The sequence below is a fragment of the Fukomys damarensis genome, unplaced genomic scaffold, assembly GCF_012274545.1.
Source record: "Fukomys damarensis isolate Sample0158 unplaced genomic scaffold, DMR_v1.0_HiC HiC_scaffold_19, whole genome shotgun sequence".
Lineage (NCBI taxonomy): Eukaryota > Metazoa > Chordata > Mammalia > Rodentia > Bathyergidae > Fukomys > Fukomys damarensis.
The window spans coordinates 67,069,725-67,082,939 of record NW_022900931.1 but is presented as its reverse complement, the minus strand read 5'-3'; the positions used below and the strand labels follow the sequence as shown (position 1 = coordinate 67,082,939).

General features: G+C 52.7%; 2 protein-coding genes across 4 annotated transcripts in view; both read left to right on the top strand.

The window, feature by feature from the left end:
- LOC104857191 (leukocyte immunoglobulin-like receptor subfamily A member 6) overlaps nucleotides 1-5,092 on the top strand; it is an 11,533-nt gene extending 6,441 nt beyond the window's left edge. Inside the window, 4 exon segments of the mRNA XM_033766142.1 lie at nucleotides 151-285; nucleotides 288-422; nucleotides 425-460; nucleotides 2,610-5,092. Coding sequence (XP_033622033.1) covers nucleotides 151-285; nucleotides 288-422; nucleotides 425-460; nucleotides 2,610-2,857 — 554 coding nt within the window. The 3' untranslated portion in view covers nucleotides 2,858-5,092.
- A 7,273-nt stretch (nucleotides 5,093-12,365) lies between these two features.
- The window catches only part of LOC104857270 (leukocyte immunoglobulin-like receptor subfamily A member 5), a 4,512-nt gene continuing 3,662 nt past the window's right edge, over nucleotides 12,366-13,215 (top strand). For all 3 annotated transcript variants that reach the window (XM_033766120.1, XM_033766121.1, XM_033766119.1), the window contains exons 1-3: nucleotides 12,366-12,487; nucleotides 12,645-12,680; nucleotides 12,863-13,147. In XM_033766120.1, the coding sequence (XP_033622011.1) occupies nucleotides 12,454-12,487; nucleotides 12,645-12,680; nucleotides 12,863-13,147 (355 nt within the window). In that variant the 5' untranslated portion in view covers nucleotides 12,366-12,453. The remainder of the gene's footprint in view (nucleotides 12,488-12,644; nucleotides 12,681-12,862; nucleotides 13,148-13,215) is intronic.

The window sequence follows — 13,215 nt, the reverse complement described above, 5'->3', positions numbered from 1 at the left end:
AGGGAGGGAGAGAGACAGAGACAGAGCCGGGGGAGGGCGGGAGGGGCAGAGTCAGAGGAAACAGAGACAGAAGGACACCGAGGGGCCTCCGACACAGCCCCGGGGAGGCCTCAGCTCAGAGCGAGGTGGGCAGCCCCTCACCACGCTGCTTCTCTCCAGGACAGCTCCCTGTCACACCCTCCCTCTCGGCGCAGCCGGGACCCACGGTGTCCCCAGGAGAGGATGTGACCCTGCTGTGTCAGTCCCCCGACCCGGTGGACACTTTGCTCCTGTCCAAGGAGGGGGCACCGATGCCCCGCTGCGTCTGCGATCAGAGTCCCGAGCTCAGCAGTACCAGGCAGAATTCTCCATGGGCGCTGTGAGCTCAGCCCTCGGGGGGACCTACAGGTGCTGTGGCTCTCGCAGCTCCGCCCCCCACCTGCTGTGTGGCCCAGCGACCCCCTGCAGCTCTCCATGTCAAGTGAGGAACTGAGCCCACTTCTCCTAAACTGAAAGGGACACTCAGGGCCCCGCTCCCTAGTACAGATCAGGACACCCAGTATTAAGGGAACAGGAAGGGAGGCTCCAAGGGAGGCCTTCCCTTACCGGGGTGAAAGGGGTGGGAATTCTCCCTGCTGGGACCCCATCCCTGACGGTACACACAGAACTAAGAGAGGGAGGCTGCAGTGGGCTGTGCGGGGCCTCAGGGCAGTGAGTTCACACTGAGGACAGGTTGCCGAGGCCCCGCCCCTCTCTCCTGCTGTCCCCAGCTCAGCATCAGGACCAGGCTGTGTCTCTCCCAGCAGCCACCCTCCTGTGGCCACTGTCACCCGAGCCCTCCTGAGTCACCAGCTGGGTTCTGTATGGGTGAAGCCCTGAGACTCGGGAGGGCCCTGCCCTGCTCTCCTGGTCACTCAGGGCTCCCGGCCCAGCAGGTCACGTGCATGTGCACTTTCTGTGCCCAGCGTCCACTCTGCTCTCTGCTTCTGAGAAGTTTGAAAGAGATCCTCACCCAAACCGGTATAAGGCCAGGAACAGAAACCAGAGAGACTGCTGCTATTTTTCAGAAACTGGACATGGAACCTGACCCACGTGTTCCTAAATATTCAATGGGTCAATGAAGAAACTGAAAGAAAACTTTGAATATTTATGGAAACAAAGATATACATAATTCTTAAAAGGATCATGCTTAAAGCTACTACTGTTACTCTGTTACAGCCTATCCTCCCGTTTACGTACATATACACATATAGGGCTATACTTTGGGCCTGTGTCTATTTACAAGTGTCATACACCAGTGTTGGATTGGTTCCTTTGTCATTATATAATAACTTTCTTCATCTCACTTTCCTCTTGTCCATTTACTATTTCATCTGTTCCTAAGGGCTTATGGCTCCTGTCTTTAGGAGATGTCTTTTTTTTTTTAATTGAATTTATTGGTACATTCTAGGTAGACAGTACAGTTACATTCATTACTGGGATCTTGTACCTTTACATGCCAGGTCTTGGTTTTAGGAGATGTCTTAATGCTCCCTGGATTCCAGTCTGTGTTGCCAAGGGGATGGGATGTCTTGTAGGCAGTGCATCGTTGGGTCTTGTTAATGATTTCTTTGTTTTCTTCTGAATTCCATTTTTCTACCCCAGGACTTCTAATTAAATAATGTAATCACCTTATATTCAAGATTACTAACAGGTTAATAGTACACTTCCATATAGTGAACTGATTTACAGTTGCCTTGGAATCTTTTCTAAGTTTCTTCCTGTCTTATTTTTTGCCTGTGTCATTTGCTTCATTTCTCTGGTGCCAAGATTTCATTCTACTTACCTGGGGTTTGACTAAACACATTGTGGTTAATGTGCTCCTACTAATAGCACATCTAAAATTAGGATCTCTCACTTGAGAAGACATATCAACTTCTGTGCAAATAACATATACAAATTATAGCTACTTTTGAAAATTCTTCAAATTTAATAATTTCTAGGGAGGTCTTGATTCTTTATTACAATTGAAAAGTAGTTAAGTATATATAAAAATACTTTTGGTTTGGACAAATCAATATTAATTTTTCTTAACTTAGTACACACACTGTCCTTTTCAACTGTTTTTCAGCTTGTCTCATTATGCACTGAGAGAATTGTATGGACATCAGGAAGATGGAAACTCCATCTGTTTCCAGATCGTACACTGTTTCCCACCTCATGTAGATGCACATTTATTTACTTACACACCATTACGCAGATATTCACAGCCGCATATACAGACACACACACCGTCCATGAGGTCATAAACTCTAAATGCCTCGGTGTGTATTTGCTACAGCACAGGAGGGCTTGGATAGGAACCACGTCACACTGGGGTGTGAATACAGAATGCAGGGAAATACTGGCTCAGAGTCTTGAACCCCTCGTCTGTCCCTCTGCTTCACCTTCATTCCTAGGAGGCCCTGAGACCCTTGGGCCAGCAAGGAAGGAGTCAGACCCGAGGCTGATGGTAAAGAAATTCTCAGGGGTGGGGCTGGGCTCAGAGGAGTAAGTGCCCTCCAGAGTCAGCGCTGCCCCGCCTGGGTGTCCAGGGATGCAGGGACCCGGGTCTCCCCTGACTCTGTGACCTCTTCGTCCCCTGTTCCCAGCCTCCCGGCCCCAGCGTCACACAGTGGAGAATCTGGTGCGGATGGTCCTGGCCGGCCTGGTCCTGCTGGCCCTCGGGATCCTGCTCTTTGAGGCTTGGCACAGCCAGAGAAGGAACCAAGACGCAGCCGGACTGACCACGAGAGAGGACGGTGCATCTCCTGAGGAGCAGAGGCCTGGACCCTCATCTGAAGTTCCCAGCAGATCAGGGAAGACGACCTGGGGCTGTCAGGTGGACGCTGTCAGCTGAGAGCGCTGTGAAGATAAATGCCTGGCAGGTTCGGGCCCGGCTGGGCGGCTGTGAAAGAGACTGTGGCTCTTTCCCTCCCTGCTGGAGTTCGGATCCAGTCGCTCCCTGCTTTTCTCACCCCAGCACCTGAGGGCCCATCCCCGGCCCGTGTGTGACTGCATCTTTGGCCCTCATGTTCTGGGCCCCTTCTGTGGGCTGCGTTTCCTTTTCATCCCCGTATTCCTTGACCTGCACCAGTAAGTCTGTCTCCATAGCTCTGAAAATGAATCTGGGGTAAGTGAATGAATGGTAAACGTAGATTTCAAACCTCAAAGCATAAGTCCAGTCTGGTGCTGTTGCACCCACCAGGGACCCCGAGAGACTCCACTCTACCCTCAGGGCTACCTTGTGTTTTCCTGAGAAACAGCATCTTTTGGAAGCAACACACCGCTCTGAGTGTCAGCTTCATGTTGGGCTGGGAACCAGCTCTCTGAAAACAAGTTTTCAGCCCAGTGTGGGTCCCAGTCCTGAAATCTCAGCACTCTGGGAGGTGGAGGCTGGTGGATCGCAAGTTCAAGCCCAACCTGGACAATTTAGCAACTTACTGTGACCCTGTCTCGCAGTGACGACCTTGGGTTACACACGGGAGGTGTGTGTGTGCATGGCATCCCAAGACACTTGACAGGAGGACGGAGCCTGTCAGGGAGCAGGGATGACGCACGAGATCCGTACACCACGCGGAGGAGAGGAAAGCAGGGCACTGGGAGACGGTGAAAATGATGAGCAAAAATGTGATTTCCAACACAGAGGTAACAAATGAAAGGTTAGGAAAGAAAGCGTTACTGTGTTGCATGATGTTCAGCGTATGAGGATATGTATTAGTGAAGAGATGCCTAAAACATCTTCCCAAACTCTAACATCCCTGACGACGCTCTCTCCTTCGCGCCTGGCCCTGAGACGCGTCTCTCTTCTCCCCATGCCATCCTACGCTGTACCTATAGCGGAATTCATGGTGAGTTCTGCTGCGTGCTCCGTGGTCACAGTCCAGGACTGGGCTGCGGCACAAAGGATGAAAGATTACTCGGACTCCACGTCCAGTGCAACCAGGATCCCGAGTGGGAGTCTCGAGGACAGCCCCAAACTGCAGCTTCTGTGACTTTCCACCGATGACCGAGACGGAAGTGAGAAGGACAAAAGGTGGGCATCTGTGCAGGAGTCCACATAGGACGGGAAGGACGGGGCCTCCGTGCACGACTGACCTCGGGGCCCTGTGCGTGATCAGTTAGATAAGGGGAGCACGGGCCCAGCACGCATTCCTGAGGCTCTGATCCCACCGGACTGTGGCCCTCCGGGTGTCTTTTGGTCTTCGACCATGCGTTCCAGGAGGTTCTGTGCTCGTGGCCCCCAAGCCCCTTTCCCCTGCCTGTCCACCTCATACACACCCCAGGCCCGTCCCCGCCACGTCCGCCTGTTTTTGTTTTGTATGTGGGTCTGGGAAAGAGGGACAGTGTGATGGGCAGAGGGGGGTCGGGCTGCGTAGAGGAAGAAGATCATCGTGGCTTCGGCCGCAGCCTCTGGTGAGATCGTGCACAGAGGGTCTGAGAGGGAATTCCTCCGCCAGAAAGCACCTGTCATGAGGTAGTAAACTCCGGGCCTGAGTGTCCAGAGGCCGTGATCCCTGCCATAACCCCTTAAAGGGCCAGGAGGGGCCAGGCAGGCTCCGCCAGGGTGAGAGTTACCCTGGGAAGCGCGGGGAGGCTGAGGTCTCCCTGGGGCTGTGTCTGGGGCGGGTTCTGTGCACACAGGTCCCGCTGTGTCCCTTCCGCATCACCTTGTCTAGGTCGGATTGGCCATTTTCTCTCAGTGTCTTTGGAATCTTTTTAAGTTATTTGGGGGCCTGTTAAAGTTATTGTCTTAGATAATTAAAACCCAACAGTTCTCTTTGCTCAGAAACCGTTTCATTAATTTTTTTGTTAGTGTTAATTTGTATTAGTACATGCTCATGGTGCATGTAGTTTGCAAACGCTTAAAATGCAATGTGGGTTGTAGTGAATCTAAGACTAAGCCTCATTCTCAAGCCTTAAATTAACATAGAAAAATGAGCCTGGGCTCTGGGCCTGAGTCCGTGGACCTCGGGGCACAGTGCTGTTAAGCCATGGCTCAGGTCAGAGACAGGACCTTCTCTGTTCCGCGATAACCGTCCTCTCAGCTCCACTTAGCTGCTAGCGCAGACAGCGGAAGTGAGGGTGTTGTGCACAGAACAGAGAAAAGCGGGCCGCCAGCAGCCCCGCACACCCACGGGAGACTCAGCCCACCAGGGAGGGTGCTGCACCCTCCACACTTTCGGGGCCACGCTGTGGGGCGGTGAGCCCAGTAACTACCTTCCCTAAACCCAGTCACAAGACAAGGCCTCACCCAGAGCCGGAACTGGAGGCAGAGCTGAAGGCTCCATCCCAACGTGACAGGGAACGGGGATCAGGAGCGGGCCACGGGGATGCCAGGATACTCGTCCCCAGGTGAGGGTGGGAATTGGTCCCTGACTCCCTCCGGAAGTGCACAGAAACCCTCAGGAGTCACGGCCAAGTGCTGCGCCGTTGCTTTGATCTCTTCTGGGGTGCTGAGGTCCACGCATGTGAAGACCTGAGGAAGGTCCGTGAGGCCTCCCAGCTCCTCCTGACATCACTCCATCCAGATGAATCCTGGCATTGTCCCTCCCTCCTCACCTCACTTTCCGTGACCTCAATTCCAAATCCGCACCCCATTTACTTATCTTATCCTGCCCTGCTGCTTTCAATATTCTCTCCATGAGACCGATCCGATTTCTAACATTCACTCATCGGTGTTATCATGTTACTAATTTAGTTTTTCCTATGACACCAGACGTTCAGTGACAGCAGGGAATACAGGAGCGTCTGACTTTCTCAACTTTGTATGCTTGTGTTTTGGTGTAGCCACAGGTACCGATTTCTTTAACAAGGAGGAATAAGATTTACTGAATGGTAAGTCAATCAATTAGCAAGCAGAAGTCCAAGATGCTTGGAACTTTGGGGCTGAGGTCCTTGCACACAGTGGTGTAGAGACACGTGAGCATCCCTGCGGGGTCCTGTCCACACGATTCTGAGACCAGAACCACCAGCTGCACCCACAGTGCAGCCAGCAGTGACCCAAAGGGACCAGCACTCAAGCGCTGGAAACGTGGAGACCGCCGGCCTAACACCGCAGCGCCTGGGATTCTCGCCCCATCACTGCAAAGAGACAGACAAAGCCACCCCGAGCTCAGGGGACCGAGCAGCTGCGGCAGGGTGGCTCCCAGCTCCTCTGCGGCGCTCTCCTCCTGTTTCTTCTGGACCAGGCGGAGCTGTGTGTCTCACACTTCCCTCTGCTGCTGCTTCCCCATGGCAGCCGCTTTCAGTTTGGGGATTAGAAGCTATTTTCATCCTTTGCAGGAGAAGCGAGAGGACAGTGAGTGGTCACCGCCTCCAGCTGACCACAAGCCCAGCTCCCGACCCCGCCTGAGCTGACAAGCAACGGGTGGGCGGTCAGGACCCCACAGCGGCGCTGCGGGGATGGGGACTCCTGGCCTTCTGTGTGCTTCTGCTCTTTATCCCATTTTAGTTTTTTGAAATGTTTTACTTTGTTTATTTTGTTTTATTTATTTTCAGTTGACGGTAATTTACATACTTCTGGGGTGCAATGTGATACCGGGATACGGGCATACACTGTGGGACGTTGAACCTGGGCAGTCACCGCATCTATCACCTTACAGATTCACGACTTCTTCACGTAGGAACATTCTGAAGCTCCTCTTGTAGCAATTTTGAAATATGCGGTGCATTATTAGTCACTGTCAGCACCACTCTGAGCAACAGATTTCAAACCTTCAGTCTTCTCGCGCAGGGGAAGCGCTGCATTCTTGGCCAGCGTCTCCTGCTCCCCCAGCCAAGCCCATCCCTGTGGCCCTGGTCAGCACCTCCCCGCTCTCTGCTGAGGAGCTCGTCTTCAGCGTCCACGCCCGCCCGGGGGAGACCACGGGCCTCTGTCTCTGTGGCTGGCTCACTGGGCTTCCAGACACAGCTCAGGGAGGGCTGGGAAGGAGACCGGTGTTGGGGACCGGCCTGGACCTTCCTGTGTGAGGCAGGGACAGCACAGAGGGCAGATGAGACGGCCAGGAGGGGACACTGCGGGGCGCACTGCAGGAAGAACGGGAAGGGATTTCTGAGGGACCCAGAGAATAGAAGGCCGAGGCCAAAATGCTTCCTGACCTAGCTGGCCGGCTCCGGAAGAGTCCACCTAGAAGTTTCAGGATTCCACCACTAATTACACGGACTTCACCATTCCCCCAGGTAAACGTCTGCCAAAACGCATGGAATGGCTGCCCATGGTCACGTATCACTGTTCTCTATTACAATGAAATTAAAAATAAATTAAAAGCTCACATCAGACAACTCACGTTTAAATGTACAAATGCCTGTCTTGGTCCATGAGAGGAAACTCTAAATGAGTCAAGTGTGCAAGTCCAAATCGTTTGAATACCACGGCGTTACTGTGAGGCCCCGGTGTAAGGAGTGAGCTTAAACTGTAACTACAGGTGCAGATGCAGTAGCAAGAAAATATTGCAAAGTGGACAACATAAGATAAATACATACCCACACTGTGCACATACACAAGGAAGATGGAGTCACAACTGGAAGTCATACATATGGTTTATACTATTACACGCAATTATCACGTATTAGTAATTAGAACAAAATTAGAATATGTCATTTCATAATTATATAGCACATATAAAATTCACATCCATCCACAAACACACATACAAAAATGGCAAAGGATATGAACTATAATTAAGAAAATGGTGGGACCAGAGATTTAGCTCAGCGGTTCGGTGGCCCGCCTTGTAAGCTCAAGGACCCGAGTTCAATCCCCGGTACCAAAAAAAAAAAGAAAAAAGAAAATGGTTTAAGAGGACACTTTTCTGTATCAAAAAGTGTTCGTATTTGCCTATGTCAAAGAGAAACAGAAAATTAAACATCAACAAAATGCAATCTTACCATTTGGATAAAATCACAGCATTTTTTCAGTGCTGCCTTTCCCGGATACATCCTTGTATCCTTGAAATGCAGCAGTGGACAATCCACAGTAAGGGAAAATCAATAGCCACCAAAATAACATGTAAATGTATACTCTTGTCCCAAAATATACCTTCAAGGAACTGAAAAGGAATCTTCAACAATATAAAAATCCATGGCCAAAGTTTACTCAGAGAAACATTGTTTGTGGTCGTGAACCATTTGGAGAGAAGCTTGAAATGCCACCAAAAGTCGCTGGAATGAACTGAACTCTTGCTCTGCAGAGTAATTTGCCTCTAAGAGAGCAGAACGTTGCCTTGGTCTAGTGTGATTCCTGAGAGGTGCTGTGAAGGGAAAGGAATAAACTACTAAAGCCAGAGAAACGGTGCTGGAGAACACTGGATATGGATACAAGAAAGACACCCTTATGCATCTGTGCGGTTGCAGAAGGAATCCTGCCAAGGACCAACCACTTTCCTAGGGATTCAGAGGCCAAGGGGTTCCATGAACAATGTTATTTATTTGCAAATGAACACACCTGGGAGCAGGGAAAACTTTTCCTACAATGTGTCAGGGGCTCTTAACTTTACTGAGTGAACATTAAATGAGGAATGTGATATCTGCACTGAGTCAAGGAATCCCGCTGTAAATCAATTCTTAATTAGGAAGTGCAAATGAAAATTTACTGGGGAGAAACCTGGTGGACACTAAGTTACCCGAACTCCCAAAACAACCAATCCAGAATAAGGAGGCGAGGAGGACAGTACCCCTGGAGAGGGGTTCACGTCTAGACTGCAAGCCCAGAATCTCATCCCGAGGTGCTGGCTGCCTCTGTCAGTGGAATCCTCTCCCGGCCTCCTACATCACTCGGTACCCTGCAGCGCCATCTCCAGGGACCCCAGGGCCACCGTGGCTCCAATCCTGTCCAGAATCTCCTGCCTTCCGCCAGCCCTCAGTCACCTCACTCACTGACGCTGGCTGTGAACTTCGGCCACAAGAAGATCACAGGGTCATTACACTGCTGCTGGCTCGCTCAGCCACACAGAAGCCCGGGCAGGGAAGACATGGAGAAGACCACAGCCCTGAGGTCTGGGAGGAGGGGCCCGTGGTTAAGGAGGCTGCTCCTGACCTTAGCATCGGGCTCCAGCTACCCCATGACACGTTTGGAACATATCTGTTGTGTGCCACTGGGCTCTGGGACAGCAGAAATCATTTCCCGAGGAAGGAGAGATCCTGCATCTTATTTGGGAACGCTGCAGAGGCTGGCGTTTTGGGAAACAGCCATTCTGGTTCCTCGGAAACATGCAGTGTTGCAACACAGACAGGGTGGACGCCCACCCACAGCATCCTCTCAGCACCGAGACTCCCGGGGCTCCGCTGCCTCCCCCACACAACAGGGTGGGCAGGAAATGCACCAGAATCTGAAACTTGCCACTCTGCCCGCCTTCTCCACGGAGAAGACAGAGTCATAGCTTGTAGGCGCTTTCTACTTTAATGGAAACCTTGACTCGTCCTCTCGTAATGACCCTGAATACGTCTTTCCACTCTCCTGTTTTCACTTCACGTTTGTCCACACTTATTTTTAACCACACATTGGTTCTGTAAAAATCCAATCTCACTGTATGGGATCCCGTTGCAAGATTCTATGAGATCAAAGAAAGAGGCAGACAGAACCAGGACTCAGAGTGAGTTCCCTGGGGATGGACAGATAGACGTACAGACGGATAAAATACTGGTAGAAGGCCAGGCTGATGGCACTTCACCTGGGAAGGGGAGCTCTTGGAGAGGGAACTCAGGGCCACACATGTTTGATTCTGCCAAGGAAGTTGTCTACATTTTGTTCATATCCTAAAACATGACATGAGGTTGAATTTAAATGTGGAACCCTAAATAATCTGATGGAGACTACTTTAAGTGAGCACAATGTTCAGGCTAGCTAATTCTGGCCAGGTCTAGAGTAAAAAGCAGGACCAAGAAAAAGAACTGAAGGATTTCAAAAGTGTGCTGTTTCACCAGAAAGGCAGGACCTGCTAAGTCGAGGCCCAGGAGAGCATGGTTGCCAAAGAGATTGGACTTCAAAGAAACCAAGAACCTGGTACACGAGGAAGATGGCATCAAGGCAGCTCGGGGAGTGGCCGGGCTCCACCCTTCCTGGGCTCCAGTGTTTCAGGGTAAATAAGTTGCAAAGCCTTTGTTCTCACTAGAGAGACTCCAGTGTGTCCTGTTCATTAAGGGTCGCACAGGAAAGTGTGTCCTGCGACCCACTCACACCGGCAGTCAGAGGACACTGCAGCCATGGGAGAAGGAGCCCGGGCTGCTACTCCACCGATGGCAGCGAGTTTGGTGTCCTCCGTGTGGTGCTGGGATTTTGGCATGGAGGATGTGGAAGAGCAGTGGGCCCGTGAGGTTTCCCCCTGATTGCAGAAGGAGGCCTGGGAAGCCAGCCAGTGCACCCCGAGAGGAAGTGCCAGAGAGGTGAGAGCAAAGCCCACAGTGTAACGCAGACCCCAGCAAACGGAAGAAGCTCGGCCTGAGGGTGGTCTTCTCAGGAAAGCTGTCTGGAGTGACTGGGGGCAGCAGCCAGTTGTGCTGCAACCAGCAAGGCTGTAGGAACCCGGCTGCCAAGGGCTTTAGAGACCACTGCGACCACACGGGGCCCAGAAGCTGGATGTGGAGTGACAAGAGCTAGTGTGTGCGTGGGGTTTCAGTCTTGTGGGCCCGTTCCTATCGCCTTATCCTTCCCTTGGAACAGGAATATTTACCCCGTTGTATGTTGGAAAAATTTCACTTTCTTTTTTAACAGGGAGCCCACAGCTAAGAGTTCGCCATCAGTCTCAGAGGAGTCTTGAGACTTGGTTTTTGAGCACTGTTGTATCTGTTAAATCTGGCAACTCTTGCTCTTATAAACGGATTGGTTTTTATATGGACATAGACGTGAATCTTTGTGGGCTAGGGGTGAAATGCTATGGTTTAGATGCCACATTTTAACCAAAAGCCTCGTGGTTCCATATGCAGCCTGCCTGGGGTGGGTGAGCGCTGGCCTGACTTGGAAGGACACATACACATCCACAGCTCTCGCCTTCTCTTTCCTAGTGACCATGAGGCAAGCAGTTTTCCTCTGCCGTACTGTTTGATTGGAGCCAGGCAACCATAGACTGAACCTGCTGAAGCTGAGAGCCAAAATACACCTCTCCTCCCTTAAATTGCGGGTATCAGGTGTGTTGTCTGAGCAACTGCACTGCTGATGAAAGTTCTGGCTTGGCTCTAAAACCCACCTTGCAGTTGTTTGACAAAAGTCTGCATCCTCTGGGTCAACGTGGAAAGGCCCTGAGGGTCACCAATGCCTCTCCGCGGTCCTGATGCACCCAGGGTGCAGCCTCTGTCATCTACTCTGCAGTCACAGGAGCCCCTCCATTGTGCAGGCGTCTCGTGGTCTGCTTGAGGCTGCTGGGCTGGATGGGTCTCAAGTGAAATAGCAGCCTGTAGAACGATCCTGTGAGATTAATGTGTTCCGCAGCCTGGGAAACAAATCCTTCCAAAACTCAAGTGTGCCGCTCCACGGTCTGGAAACAGCTCACGGTTCTAATGGCCTCCACTAGAGAGAGGTCACCTGGCTGTGAGTCACCGAGTCACCTCGAAGCCTGCACTGCCCATCAGAACTGGGTGTGGCCTGACAAGCGAGCCCTGATCCGGACCTGCCCAGCTGCCCTCCACCAACTGTGAGATGTGGGTCCTGGGAGACAGGGCTGAGGGAGTTCCCAGACGCACAGGGAGGGCAGAATAACGACCACCGAAGGGGAACACGTGTTCACTCCAGAAGCCTGACTGCGGGACTTTGTGTGACAGAAAGGGATGGGGCCGATGCCCTGAAGTGAGTAATCTCGCATGGGACAGGAGCAGGGGGCGCCCAGTGTGATCACAAGACTTATGGGAGGACGGAGACCAGAGGGGCAGCGTCGGGAAGGCGGCAGAGACTGCAAGAGCAAGAGTTCTGGATTGAGACTCGGGGGAGGGAGGTTGAGGCCCAGGATGCAGCAGCCGGCAGGGGCCCAAGAAGCTAGGACAGCAGCGACTGCCGGGTCTCAGAGGAGCGCAGCCTGCGGAGAACTCAAGTCCGGGAAGGTCCACCTTGGATGTATTAACTGCACACCTCTAAGAGTGGGAATCTGTGCTGTTCTGAGCCACTATTTATACACCGGAATTAGTAAGAAAACAAACCGGATGTCTCTGGGTTTTGACTGATATGAGTTCTCTATGTGTTCACTCAGGAGTAAAGAATGAATTAAACCAGGTGGAAATACTCCCCAGGGAGGACAGGCACTGTTTCTATCTGAAGTTTCTGCAGAGAGCCTGGTGTCCAACACCAGACCCAGTCCTGGGGAAGCAAAGTCCTGGCTTTTGGGGAGGGCAGTTCCCCTTCCTGTGGGCTGCTGCTGTCATGACCTTGTGACAAGAACGACCAGCCTTTGCCTGGTTGAACAGTGTCTGTGCATCGTACTGGACCCTGAGGTCACAGAAATCTGCAGTCTCAGAGTAAGAGGAGACGCTATGAACCCCAGCCTCGCAGCCCTGCTCTGCCTGGGTGAGACGGGAAGAGGGCAGGGGACACCCCGCTCTGGGAGGGCCCCCACCCCACAGCCAGCCCTGCTCCATCAGGAGACCCAGGGCTCAGGAGGCCCCGGGAGGAGAGGACCTGCTCAGGCTCCGGGGCAAACCTCTCACGGGGAGCTCTCTTCCAGGGCTGAGTCTGGGCCCCAGGACCCGAGTGCAGGCCGGTGAGTGTGTCCCCAGCTGTCCCTGTCCCTCCTCCTCCCGGGGAAAAGGGGCCACCGTGGGCAGTGGGGAGGGAGAACAGCAGGTGTGGGCCGGTGCTGGGGAGGTGTGGAGGGTCCTGGGGCTGAGAGCTGGGGTGTGAGGGAGCAGGACGGGCCTGAGACCCAGCTGTGATCTCCCTCAGGGACCCTCCCCACACCCAGGCTCTGGGCTGAGCCAGGATCTGTGATACCATGGGGGAAGCCTGTGAACCTCTGGTGTGAGGGGACCCTGAAGGCCCAGGACTGTCGTCTGGAGAAACAGGGAATCCAAGTGCCCTGGGACAGCCAGCAGCCACTGAAGCCCAGGAACAAGGCCAAGTTCTCCGTAGAATACATGACAGAGCACTATGCAGGGCGATATCGCTGTTACTACCGAACCCCTGCTGGCTGGTCAGAGCGCAGTGAGCCCCTGGAGCTGGTGGTGACAGGTGAGAGGACACTCGGGGGCCCAGCCCCGGCTCTGCCCTCAGGAGGGGTCTGCACTCAGGGTGTCCCC